Here is a 12,806-nt window from a genome sequence, read left to right on the forward strand (position 1 = left end):
TAACAAGGAGGGAAGAGAAAGGGGGGAGCAACCGCATGGCACTTTTTCCCCTTGTCTGTCAGGCTCACTTCAGGACATGTTGGAGCTTACAAACACTGAGCTGTGTTACTGTACGTCATGTAGGGCATCCACTGTTGTTGTTGTGGGAAGCAACACACTGTGAAAAGTGATCTTTCTGCAAACCCGTCACATGCTCTGTTGTCTGGCAACAGAAACCAACATGGACGTTACTTTTTGGTTCCGTCACCTATGGATGTTTTATTTTCACAAATCAGTTTTAAAGAAATTGATTTTTTTGAACACAACCTTTGAAAAGCTGCTGCAGAAGGTTCCCGAATCCACATCAATTTGAAAGAACTTGCCGTAGCTGCTAACCCACCAAGACTTTATCAATTAAATAGTGAGGATTTTAGTGCAGCTGTCCATTCAACGTCACCTGTGGCCTGTCAGACATCAGACCGGTGCAGCTTTTCTTCTGGACCCCCTGTACTTTTCCTCCACCTTCAAAATGTTTTGAAAGAGAAATACCAAGGGAAGGAATCAGTTCAAGTTTTCTGCGTGTTGCTCTGACAGAGAGTAAAAGAGAATAGACAGAAAATCACTGACTAAAACCGTCTGAGGTGCTGTTCAGCAGCTTGTTGTGTCGTTGTAGGGACACTATCTTAGCAGAATGTCTTGCTCTATGTATTTATTTAGTTTAATTTGAACCATTTCATTTATGATCAAGATAATTATGATTGTTTGAATTTAATAATAGGTTTCTTTGGATGTGATGATACATCTAGAGTGCAGCATGCTCATAATGACAATGTTTAGCTGGTGTAATGTTACTTGGTTTGCAGGTTAGACAAAATTAAATGTTGGCCTGGTGGTGGCGCTAGAGGAGAAATGAAGGGATCAAGTAAATTATGACGATTCATCCTCAGGGACATTCCAGGTTGCAATCCACAGAGTAGCTGTGGAGATATTTCACTCAAAACCACAATTTACTGGTGTTGCCATAAGAATAGTCAGGGGATCGGCTGATCCTCTGGAGAACATGAATGTCTGTACATAACTTCATGGCAATGTTACCCAGTAGGTTTCCGCCCCTTAACGTCATACCACTCGCATAGTCATAGTTAAAAAGAAGCAAAACTTGTTTGTAAATATATTCAACTCATCTTGAAACATTCGTATCCAGTATTTTATGTTTTTTAAGGTTTTTAAATTGTTTCCAACACACTATTGCAAACGCACAAAGTCACTCACAGCAGCAACATAAGGGATTTCTGGAGACAGGGTGCGCTACGGCTTTATCATCGCATATTGCTTCCACGTCAGCGCTGGAGCCAGGGCTTGACTGAGGCAATGCTTCACAGGAACTTGCTCTAATCCACATGACACACTGTCTGCCAAAGGGGGTATCTGGAATTCCTGCAGAAAAAAAGGCCCTAAACAAAGGAGAGGCATTTAAAACAGAGTGCTGTGAGGGCAGAAGCAGGTTAGCACATGGCCTGTGGGGAAAACACTGGTGAAATGAGCCCGAGGAGTGAACCCTGATTTACTGCCAGGTTACGAGTTTGGATAAAAATAGAGGCGAAAGCATAAATAATGGGCCACACAAATAAAATGCAAGTAGAGGAAAAGTTAATCAGTAGAGCAGACCTGACACTTCCAATCTGACACATTAGGATGCTGACGAACAAGCCAAGTATAATGCAAGGATTGATTGCTGTGAGTTTCTCTCCAAATGAAGCCTCTTACCTAGTAGGTAATTAGGAAGTGAGCAGATGCTGGTATTGAGCGCTCTGAGTGCCGGAGAGAGGCAGTAATTGTTTTCTGTTGATTACATGGCCTTTTGACAGAAAAATGGGTCACTGCAGTGGTGACCACAACCTTGGTTGAGTAGAGCTTCCACTACACGTTGTTACAACAAATACGTCAGCAAGTGAAAGTGTGGGGAAGTGGATGGAAATCCAATCAAAGGCCTGAGACTGTTCTTCGGGTTCACCTTCGATCCAAAGGTTTTATTTGTGGTAAATTCAACGGTTATAGCCCCTAGAAGGTGAGGACAGTGCTTGTTAGTTGAAATTTAAAATAATAACAATGTGAAAGGAGTTGCTCCCAGTGATGAAGCTGTGAATCATCACCTCAATCTGCAGCTTCCCGTAGCTTTACAGAGCTTCATATAACAAGTTACAGCTCACTGCTTCACTGTGTGTGGGCTCCCTCTGCCCTCATAGTGTTGTTTTCAGCCACAAGAAATGTCTAGAAATATATATTTTACATCATATTTTACCACCAATTATCAGACAGCCACTGTTGGCAAGTTCTTGGTGAATCTAGTGGAGCTTTTAGCAGCTAAACAACCATATATTTCCTTCATTAGAATGTAGAGACCAAACATGGAGCTAGAAGAGAGTAAACACTGGATCTATTTATCTATTTTTACATATACGTCAGTTTATTGATTGCCAGTCCTCATTGGCTGCCAGCAGTTACAGTTGTTAAGGTTCCTCTCAGGTCATTGGTTTTTAATTTAAATTTTGAATTGGTTTTACATAAGTCAAGATGTTTTACAAATTGTTTAACATACTGTGAAGTGTTGCTTCTATGTTATAAAAAAAATAGAAACACTATAAAAATACTTAATATTTTAGCATAAACAAAACCTCATAGAAGCATTTTGATTCAAATTGGCTTAGCAGATCTGTCCTCACATATTCATCATACAAATTAAAGTCATCGTTGAAGAGTGTCCCTGTTGTCCTGTAGGAGAACCCTTCAGTTTCTCTATTGGCTGAAATCAATAGGGAAGATTCAGTGTAATGTACTTGTATTGAACACTGGCGCCATCTCCTGGTGACATTAACACTCCCTTCACCACATGCTGTGAATCATGAGGCAGGTCAGAACCTTATATCTGCTACAACAAACTGTAAGTCTCAATGAGAGATGTATAAAGTAGCCTATGTCATTGTTCGTGTGATGACAGGGAACAAAAGATTTGCGGTGCGAGGTCACAAGTTCGTCTCTGTGACGTAGTTTCAACGTCAACACAACGGCAAAGGCCTTAATTTACATTTGGTAATCTAGCAGATTAAGAGGGATAGCTCAAAGATAAATAGGGCTGCCCCCGGTTCTCTTTCTACGGGTGAACTCCTCTTGGCTGTACTGAATGTTGCCCCGACAACCTTATGTCACTGTGTCAGAGTTACAATATCCCTCTGTCTCCGCTCCGCTCATCTGTTCGGTCGCTCAGGTCTCGATGGATCTTCTCTCTGAAGATGTTTGTGTTTTGTAGTTCAGTATGTAAATGTTACGTTGTTTTTGTGGCTGGTAAATTTGTAAAAGAGAAAGGAACTATATCCTCCAATTCACACACACACACACACACACACACACTCTCTCTCTCTCTCTCTCTCTCTCTCTCTCTCTCTCTCTCTCTCTCTCTCTCTCACACACACTCTTTATGACAGGTTTTACGCTGCATGCATTCATGTACTGACTGATCGAATATCTCTTACTTTGATCATCTTTAAATTAAGCCTGGTGGTTTTATGAACAGATTCAATTAGTTATCATTAGTTTAAAAAGTTTTAATGTTCAACAAGTGATTGAACACATTTTTACTGTATTGTTAAACTCATACGACCTTTATCCACTAGAACAAAAGTTGGTTTCAACAGTAACATAGACACTAAAGAAAAATACATATTTCTTGTTAAAGTTAACCAAGAATTAACATTTTACATATTCTTATGTTATTTATATACTGGTTCGTCAAAATGTGTGTGTGTGTGTGTGTGTGTGTGTGTGTGTGTGTGTGTGTTCCTGTACTTATATCTTTGTAAGGACTATTTTAAGCATAGACCCTGAGGACACTTTTTGAAAGTGAGGACATTTTGACCGGTCCTCACTTTTTCAGAGGGCTGTTTGAGGGTTAAGACTTAGTTTTAGGGTTAGGTTTAGAATTAGGGTTAGGTTAGGGTAAGGGGCTAGGCAATGTATTATGTCAATGAGTGTCCTCACTAAGATAGAAGTAAAACCATGTGTGTGTGTGTGTGTCTTTTCCCTCTTGACCCTGTCGCGCTGCATGTTTGTGTACCTGACAGACTAAGAGGCCCAGACAGTTTTACTGGAATGCCTATGCCCAGTGGGCAGCTGTCTTGTTAAATACTCTCCAGAGATTTGGTTTCACCGGACGTACAGGAGAAACGTTTTTTGGCTCCAAAGCGGCCACTAAAGTTTGATCTGTTGCCTTTTAAGCGGAGCAGTTGAGTCATGATAATTAATCTGACTCATGCTCTCCTGCTGTTAGGAGGAAATAAAAGTATCCACAGCCCACTAATCATTGTACAGAAAACAATATGATTCAAATAGTTGTTGAAGATATGATGCAAAACACAAAACCCGACGGTCGTACAGAGCTTTCACTGAGTCTTTCAAGCCTCGGCCCATGCTGGAGGAATATTCTTGCAGCGGGGAGAAACTCAGAGAAACCACAGATATGTAGAGAGCTGGGCTGTGGCCTTCGTCCTGCAGCAGATCCTCCTCCCCCTCGTCTGGAAGCTGTTGAGTTCTTCTCCAGATGTGGCCGCCTGATCTTTTTAATGATACACTGGCGCAGGCAGAGCGTGACAGAAATGGGGGCCGAGAAAACAACACAAACAAGGCTGCAGGAGAAGCGGTGAGGCAAGCTCGCTCGTGTGCTTGAACTTTTATGTACAAGCTATAATGAGCAATTCAACTTTCAACTATAAGTGGGATTTATTGCACTTATGGAGGGGGGGGGGGGACTGCAGGATACAATTATCCAGTTATTGCACAAACAGGAGGCTGTTATCCAAGATGATTCCATCCTTGACACACATGTAACTGCAGATGAGAGTTGCTGCAAAACAGCTACTTTTGTAGTTTCACATGAACATGTTCCGCTTCAGCATGTCAAGGAGAAGAAGCCTTGACTTTTCCTCTTTGATGACAACATAACATCCACAAATGTTCTCTAAAACTCAGCCAGTAAAGCAGGAATGTTCTTGATGGGACATCTGGATCTTGCAGGCTGAGCCGCCCCCCCCCTCTACAGTTAGAAACTTGCCGGTTGCTCAACCAGCAGGTGTCTTTGACTTGGTCATCCTCCAGAGAGAACAGGTTGCACAGCTGTCTGCCGCACACACAAATGTTTGCACTCACATGCGAGGGAAAGAGGGGCGAAGGACCTGCTTAATGAACGATGGCAAACAAGGTCTTTGCTCGGGTTGGACTCTGGGGTTTCTTGTTGGGACAGCTCTGGCAGGGAGATGCCCCTGCTCCGTCTTTTGTACGTGCAAGTGGACCAGACAAAAGCTTATTGAGGAATCTCTGGGAAGCCCGGGCTGTTGGAAAGGAATGCCCCCTCTGTCTTGTGACTCAGTGCTTCAGTCTTAATCAGTCACCGGAGGGGCTGGTGAGCTGGGGGCCTCTCGGGCCCCGGGCGGGCGGACAGGAACTCACTCACTCTTGACCTCTCTTGGCACAATAAAACGTGTTAGCTGTGCACAGACGGGCAAAAGGCTGGTGATTGTTGCTGATAAATCAAACTAACTGCCCCTATTAGCCTTTTCATCCTCATACTGTCTCAATCCTTATGTAACCTCTTTGTCAGGCCAGGGAATGACTACGGATCTTGTTTCAGTTTTCTTTTCTTCAAACAGAAATCATTAAAACTCACATGAGAGACTCAACAGTCCCGCTTCGACAGAGAAAGTTGCTTTTGTTCAGTAGAAATAATGGAAACATAAAGGGTGAGTGTTTCCCACTATATGAAGGCGGAGTTTTCTCCCTGAGGTCCTGAGCCAAACTGGTGTTATGTAACTGATTCACCGCTTCTCATCCTGATGTTGAGTTACTCCAAAGTTTACAGCCAGTCAGAGCATTGGAATAATGTCACCAGAGCTCAGTTCTGCAGATGAGGAGAAGAGGAGTTTAGGGAAATTGGCCTTTAGAGCTGATTTCTAGCCAAAGATCTGTCTCACTAATTGAGAACTGACCTTAAACACAGCCAAGGATCAAGTTATTGTTGGTTAATATTCAACTCTGGCAGCTTCTCGCTGTGCCTGAAGGGGGATTTGGAAATGGCACTTTAGATTTTGGGAGCAGCCAGACACACTGAACATGGGCAGCGGTCCGAGCCGAGGGAAGAAAGTCGCTCCTGCGTGTATCAGCGAGGTGAACGTGACCAAAACAACCGCCGGGGTCCCGTCACCCAAACAGGACAGCCGCATATTCAAGCCCCTGAAGATCCACGCGGTTTTACGCAACGCGCGCAACCGTGCGCAACCGGACTGCCACAGCCAGGGGCCCGACTCCGACTTCTCCGGGGAGGACGAGGACATCGATGCAGAGCTGGACACGGTCCTCGCGGACTATGAGGAGCGAGAGAGGATCACGGCGAAGAAACAACCTCCCAAGAAGACTTTTATGAAATCCAAAACGTACGGACTGTGCCACCTCGGCCGGGAGGACACGGAGGACGAAGTGAGCGCGGCTCCTCGGCTCAGCGCGTCTGGAGGAGCCGAGGAGCCACGTGTCCCCCGCGGAGGATCTGAAGATGTAAACAAGAGGAGCAATGATGCCTTCACACACTTAAAAAAACCCACAGTGTGCACCAGTCAGCACAATGTAAGGACTTTTATTTTTCTAGTATTTTGATTGTGTTTATTATTGGAATACGCACAACTTCTAAGATTTTAATCCCAGTTTGTCTGTTTTTGAATTTTAAATTTTAAATGAACAACGTTCCTGGATAAACGATCAGGTTGTTTTCTTTCTGTCTCTGGTTTATGTCAGTCCTCTTCCTCCTCCTCTTCCTCCTCACGGGGCTTTTTGAAAAGAGGGTCTCCGCTGGACTCTGTGCCCACATCAGAAAAACAATCGTAAGTAGAAAAACTCTGATCAATAATTAAATGATGGAGCTCAGTGGAGTTGTAAAAACCGAGCAGGGCCCAGATCGAGTTTAACTCAGAGGGATCCAAATACCAAGTCTTTGTTGTCAGTGCAGATCAGATTAGTCAGATGTCTGCAAACAGGACAGAAACAAGCAAGAGCGTTGCTGTGTTGGAGCTGGGTGTGAAAACTGGAAGCACGACTGTGAAATATGAAATTTATAAAGCCTTGACCACAAAAACATGTATTTCATACCACAGGCCTTTTCTCCACGATGCCTTTCTTACCATATCCAGTGGGGAATCTTCATTTGATTGTTTAAATGTTGTTTAACTCAATAAATGAGGCCATATCTGGTTTGAAAGATAACAAATATGTCATTTAGATTCCCTATCCTTATTCGGCATCCTGTTGACATGCTTCCAAACTCTCCCCAGGACTTTTGGCAGCTGCCACAGCTCTTCTCTCACCATGCCAGTCATCCTGTACGATGGATCTGAAGAGAAGCTGATGGACACTATTGAGCGAGAGTTTAGTTGACCCCCCCTCCCCCCCAGCTGATGAGCTACTGTCCCTGGGATTATGTCTTTATATGGGATACAACAGTTTGAGAGAGGGGACCAGGGTTGATTCAGACAAACTCCCTGCGACACGGGGAAGGCTACACTTCACTGTATTCATGCAGGGTCTTAAGTCTTACTTAACAACAAGAGACAGTGTAATTCCAGAGTTAATACAGCAGCAGCCTGAGCAGATGGCAGGAGGTTTTTCCTCTCAGACACCAGAGCTGTGGACTGACAGAGGCCTGCTTGGTTTGTTGTCTGCAGTGGTGAGGTTTCACCCTCTCAGTCCTGCCGACCTCCCACAGAGCATGCACCTTATTACTTAACCTTACTTTAACTTGTCTGTTAATAGGTGAAGGAGTGAACGCAGACATTTCTCTAATAGCCGGAGCTGCACTTTCTGCACATTTCGGCACATTCTTAAGGGCGTTATATATGCAAAGATAACATTTTCCACCAGCAGCACATCATAAGGTTATATGTTCTCATGAGTGGCAGCAACCGTGCAGAGGTATGAGCTGACATCGTTTATTTAAGGTTTCCTTCCTGACCACAGTTCTTGCTTTTCTCCACCCTGGAGAAGAAGGAATGTGTGGCAACACAGAGACTTTGAGTCAGACCCAGGTTGACACATTCAAGCATAAGGGCCTGCTGCCGCCTAGTGGTGGAACCGAGTAGCTGACATGCATGAAAGATTCTGTAAATTCTTCATCAACAAAACTTGTCACTGTTCGAGGAAAAGTACATTTCAAACAGGAGGATTTTGTAATTTTTTGGTTTATATTGCAATTAAAAATGGACTAGATCATGTGATCGTGGTGGAGAGAAACTGTGTCTGTGTGTGCGTCCGTGTGTGTGTGTGTGTCCTTTCCAAAAATGCACATCAGGCAAAACCAAACTTCCCACTGTGTTATTTGATCATCACAGTCATCACATGAACACAATAAACAATAACATATAACACTATAAAATATTTTAAACTACTACCCTGCAGTGTGAGATAGATATTCTCACTGAAGGGGAGAACCATTCATAAATAAAAATTGTAACGATATTGCATTGTTGTTGGCATTTAGGTGAATGTTGGTCGTTTAGGTCAGTTTTTGCTTCTTTGAAGTCCTGTAGAACGACATCCTCTTCTTTACTGCTGCCAGGAGTTTAGGAGGCAGGAGTGGAAACTGGTTTCTGAGTATCTCATGGCTCTTCACGTTCTTTGCAATGAAATCCTCACAGATCCTGTCAAAAGATTTAAAAAAAACAGACGTCATTATTACATCATTGGATTATTTATAACATGAGCTATAAATAAAGAGCCAGCTATTTTTAGCTTTTTGCCAGAGCAGGAGAAGTACAGGTGCAACTATAACATCGTTAAAAGTAAAATTGTCTTTTTCATGAAAGAAAAAATACAGAAAAAAAATTACCTGAATAGAGGATACGGCTGCATCTGGAAAACGAGTGCATCATTGCAGTGACCCTGAAGCGAAATATAACGTAATAAGGTTTGATTTGAGACAATGAATAGTGAACACAGTTTGTTAAAGGGAGATACTTTTTTTTTTAATTTACAGGGTTTTTGAGTATTGATTTATTTTTGATATTGTTGATTTGAATGGTAAAGAATACAACCTGCATAAAATGTGCATCAAAAACGTTTAATTGTCTCTTAACATAGTTTTGTGCCTGTGCTCATGTGAAGTCAGAAAGGCTTTCGATATTTGTTTTTGTTGAGAAAACAGCAACTTAATTTCTCGGGACGATTTTTCCAAAAGTGTGAAAAATTTCGAAATTTTTTCCCATCTGTTTTTTTAAGGTTGTGTTGTTTTTCTCTCAGTGATACTCACAGTATCAACAAGGAGGATGTAGTCACAACTTCCACCAAACACAATGACGTCAGAGTCTTTCCCTGGACACGCTGTGTGCCACAACCTGGAGTCGGAGAAAACGGAAAAGACACAAACTTAAAATCTGCTCATATTCTTACAAAAAGACCATCTTACCATCTGTCAACAAGCGATAAATAAACCAGACAGCACATTCATAAATGCACCGTGACAACAAAGTACTGAAGTGTTGCTACCTTGGCTTATCCTTATAGGGATGTTCGACTTCTCTCCATGTTTTGGTTTCAACATCAAGCAGCCACCCGTCACCTGATGGAGGAAAGTGGTTTTTTTTTTTAAACAACGGAAGAGAGGCAATAAACATAAAAAAACAAACAGGTGCATTTTCTTACTCATTGGTTTGCAGTCCAAGCTGAGACCCCCGAACAGGAACAAGGTGCTGTCTGATACCGCTGTGAGTGTGTGCCACGACCTGCCCACCGGAGCATTGGACACCGGATGTCTGGAAAACATGTTTTACACGATGTTGTCAAGGAAAAACTTGGCAAAAACATAATACACACCATACATTTAAAAACAAGTTAGAATGAGAAAATAAATAATAATAAATAAGCCAGTACGGGATGGAAATGTCTCATGATTTAATAGTTTCCTTGGTTACACTACACACTCACATTTCTGACCAGGTCCATGATTCAAAGTCCAGACAGTGAATGTCAGTTGTTCTGGTTTCCTGTATTTAAACAAAGTACAGTTACAAATGGCAGACTTTGACGTTTTGTGTGTATCAATAACTGAATGCAGATAAGAGAGAAGAAGTCAGTAGCATGTAGAGATCTCACCATGACTCTGCCTCCACACACGTATCCTCTGTGACCAGCGGTGGCGCAGGCGTGGGCAGCCCTGGGGGCGGGAGCACGGCCCTGCCACACACAAGCTGTCATTAGAAATCCTGTAGCGTATTTCATTTCATTTTTATTTTTATATAAAATACTGCTTACTCCTCTGTGTCGTACATAAATGTTGCGAAACCAAATCATTGCATACAAGCATGTGACTGACTTACATGGGTTTGTGGTTCACTCCAACCCTCTTGCCTGGGGTCAAATATATGAACCTCATTGTTCCATCCCCAGAAGACGTCCTCCACCTGACAACAACAACAACAACAAGAGAGCTACGTGATACGAGGGAGAACAATTTGATTTGTACCATTTTCTTATCGAGGCCAATAAAACCAAAATGTTACCCAAGCTGCTTCATCTACAATGAAGCTTCTGTTCCTGCTGTCGACATCAGTCAGGAGTTTGTGACCATATCCTCCAAAGTAGATTAACCTGGATTATGATGAAAGAAAGATAATCAGAATTTAAAGTGGAATAACCATAACAAATACACAAATAGAAATACACAACTTTATTATTTTGAAATTACTTGAAAATAGAAAAATATGGGGGAACAAAATATTGAAAAAGAAAAGACATGAATTAATACTGAGCTCCCTAAAACTGACATGTATCAAACTGTTTCCAATCTGTGAGGTATTAGACACGTTACCAATTATTGGATTTAAGCATTAGCTGATGAACTTTACAGTGCTATTTTCCAACAGTACTGGAATCACCGATCTGTTGAAGTTGACGTCCTCGCTCTGCTTACCGTCCTTTATAAACCCAGCAGGAGAATTTGTCTCGAGGTGACGGAGCGGAGCCCGTCTCGTGGACCATCTTCCTCCACCTGTATTTACCGTCTGTCAGGTTGACACAGTAGAGCTGTTGGGAGGCAAACACAGCCGTGACCTCTGGGAGACAGCAGCGTTTATATACATCTGTTTCTGTTTTTGCAATTTATTTTGGAGGACAGAACAAGTTAGAGGCTAAACTTTAAATATGCTTTAAAATGTTGACAACAACTTTAGAGAAAAAGCTACTGACACATACCTTAGTGTAAACAAATTGCAATATTCATTCATTAACCACAAATAAATACATATTTAAAAACATGTTCATCAAAATCGAGGTGAGTCGGGCAGAGCACCAGTTACCAGCCTCACCTCATTGGTCTGTCTGTTGTCGTCACACCCTCCAAATATGTACATGTGTCCATTGAGGGAGCAGCCGCAGCTCCCAGACATGGAGGGAGGCACGTCGCCTGTCATGTGAAACACTCTCCTTCAAAAACAAGACAAAAAATATATAAGATACACGACGACTCAGATTCACACATGCCGTCACACAGTTTCCAACAATAGAGGCGACAGCAGAACGCTCTGATGGTGATGCTTTTTCTTACCAGACACCTTGTTGTAAGTCATACACCCAGATTTCATCGCTGGGTAGGAAAACTTCATCATTAGCAATTGACTGTAGAGAAAGAAATGTGTCTATTACAGTGAAATATGGATGTACTTACAGCAGGATTATGTCTCAAGTCTTTCATTGCAATGTTATTAACGTGAATCTTTGATATAAGATGAAATAACATGTAGTCCATGATGGGAGCATGTAGGTCTACTGGGAGCAGAGCTGGTTGTACCGTCTTACTGACTTGGATATCCCCCACGCTCACACTAATCATATAGCACCGGCTAATTAATATGTATTAAATGTTTTGAAGTGTGGCTTTGTATGAGATGTCCTGTGTGATCAGTGCTTGTAATAGCACTTTGCTTTGGGACTAGTTTATTACACAACTTGAGGTTTAGGGTTAGGGGTGTTTAAGTTTGTTTTTTGTTAACACTGATCAGAAAATATCCTTGAGCACACACAGACAAACAAACAAACAAACAAACATCAAAGAACCTGTGTGTTTGTTTATCTGACTGTTTTGTTTGTTTGTCTGTGTGCTTCTGTGTCTGTCTGTTTTTCTCACCACGTAGCCCCCCCACACATACAGCAGGTTGTCCTCCACCACCGCCGTGTGTCCGCTCCTCTCTCGGGCCACCAGCTCCGACCGGTGGGTCTCGAACTCCGGATCCATGACTGTTAAAAGAAAAAGAAAAGACGGAGACGTGTCCTCGAGGCTGAGATGAAACAGACGAAACTAAACGTCTCACCTGTGAAATCAAACGTGCATGTTGTTGTTGTTGTTGTTGTGTGGGGGGGTTAGTGTTGCTGTTACATGTTTTGCAGCCTGTGTTCGTAATGTGACGTTGCGCTGAGGTTCAGACACAGAAACATCTTTACACAGATGATCACGTAAAACAAAGTGAAACACACTCACAGGCTGCAGGACGATGTCCAGTCGCTCCGAGCTTCTTCCTCTGTTGTGAAATCCAAAACTAAATTGTCCATTTGACGTAAAAACGGCAGGAGGACGTCGCTCCTCCTGACGTGAAGCTGCTAAAGGGACCCTAGAATACACTTCCGGTTCTCGGTGTTTCAAGATAAAATAAACCCATTACCACCAGCCCACTGAATGGTGTGTTTAATAGCTAAATTAAATATGATGAGTCTAAATAGAGGAATACAATTAGATCAAATATACTATA

At 42.4% G+C, this 12,806-nt stretch overlaps 2 protein-coding genes across 4 annotated transcripts; one reads left to right on the forward strand and one right to left on the reverse strand.

Moving 5' to 3' along the window:
- The first annotated feature begins 5,705 nt into the window (after nt 1–5,705).
- Nucleotides 5,706–8,285, forward strand: LOC118116843. Its single transcript, XM_035168774.2, has 3 exons — nt 5,706–6,645; nt 6,814–6,899; nt 7,347–8,285. Exons 1-3 carry the CDS (start codon nt 6,139–6,141, stop codon nt 7,447–7,449), a joined length of 696 nt encoding a protein of 231 aa, XP_035024665.1. The 5' UTR covers nt 5,706–6,138; the 3' UTR covers nt 7,450–8,285.
- An 81-nt stretch (nt 8,286–8,366) lies between these two features.
- On the reverse strand, nt 8,367–12,678 carry LOC118116842 (kelch domain-containing protein 1). 3 transcript variants are annotated; one of them, XM_035168770.2, is made up of 14 exons: nt 12,539–12,678; nt 12,188–12,297; nt 11,609–11,679; nt 11,370–11,487; nt 10,976–11,088; nt 10,566–10,653; nt 10,383–10,466; nt 10,159–10,239; nt 9,991–10,049; nt 9,709–9,818; nt 9,553–9,625; nt 9,317–9,401; nt 8,897–8,949; nt 8,367–8,708 (listed from the first exon to the last, which is right to left on the reverse strand). In XM_035168770.2, the coding sequence occupies exons 2-14, from the start codon at nt 12,293–12,295 to the stop codon at nt 8,564–8,566; spliced, it is 1,188 nt and encodes a 395-aa protein (XP_035024661.1). In that variant the 5' UTR covers nt 12,296–12,297; nt 12,539–12,678; the 3' UTR covers nt 8,367–8,563. The 3 variants fall into 3 exon arrangements, with proteins under 3 accessions (XP_035024661.1, XP_035024662.1, XP_047197712.1); XM_035168771.2 differs by having other exon boundaries at nt 12,188–12,371; nt 12,539–12,677; XM_047341756.1 differs by having other exon boundaries at nt 12,188–12,675.
- Between the last annotated feature and the right edge of the window lie 128 nt (nt 12,679–12,806).

This window comes from Hippoglossus stenolepis, chromosome 10 (genome assembly GCF_022539355.2).
Source record: "Hippoglossus stenolepis isolate QCI-W04-F060 chromosome 10, HSTE1.2, whole genome shotgun sequence".
Taxonomy (NCBI): domain Eukaryota; kingdom Metazoa; phylum Chordata; class Actinopteri; order Pleuronectiformes; family Pleuronectidae; genus Hippoglossus; species Hippoglossus stenolepis.

What these genes read in the sequence shown, in the direction of transcription:
- LOC118116842 (XM_035168770.2), bottom strand. Translation starts at nt 12,295, where the DNA reads ATGGATCCGGAGTTCGAGACCCACCGGTCGGAGCTGGTGGCCCGAGAG. An exon ending in GACTTACAACAAGGTGTCTG is followed by an intron (nt 11,488 to 11,608) that starts GTAAGAAAAAGC and finishes TTGTTTTTGAAG; the next exon opens with GAGAGTGTTTCACATGACAG. An exon ending in CTTGGACTGCAAACCAATGA is followed by an intron (nt 9,626 to 9,708) that starts GTAAGAAAATGC and finishes TTCCTCCATCAG; the next exon opens with GTGACGGGTGGCTGCTTGAT.
- LOC118116843 (XM_035168774.2), top strand. Translation starts at nt 6,139, where the DNA reads ATGGGCAGCGGTCCGAGCCGAGGGAAGAAAGTCGCTCCTGCGTGTATC. An exon ending in TGTGCACCAGTCAGCACAAT is followed by an intron (nt 6,646 to 6,813) that starts GTAAGGACTTTT and finishes GGTTTATGTCAG; the next exon opens with TCCTCTTCCTCCTCCTCTTC. An exon ending in CCCACATCAGAAAAACAATC is followed by an intron (nt 6,900 to 7,346) that starts GTAAGTAGAAAA and finishes AACTCTCCCCAG; the next exon opens with GACTTTTGGCAGCTGCCACA.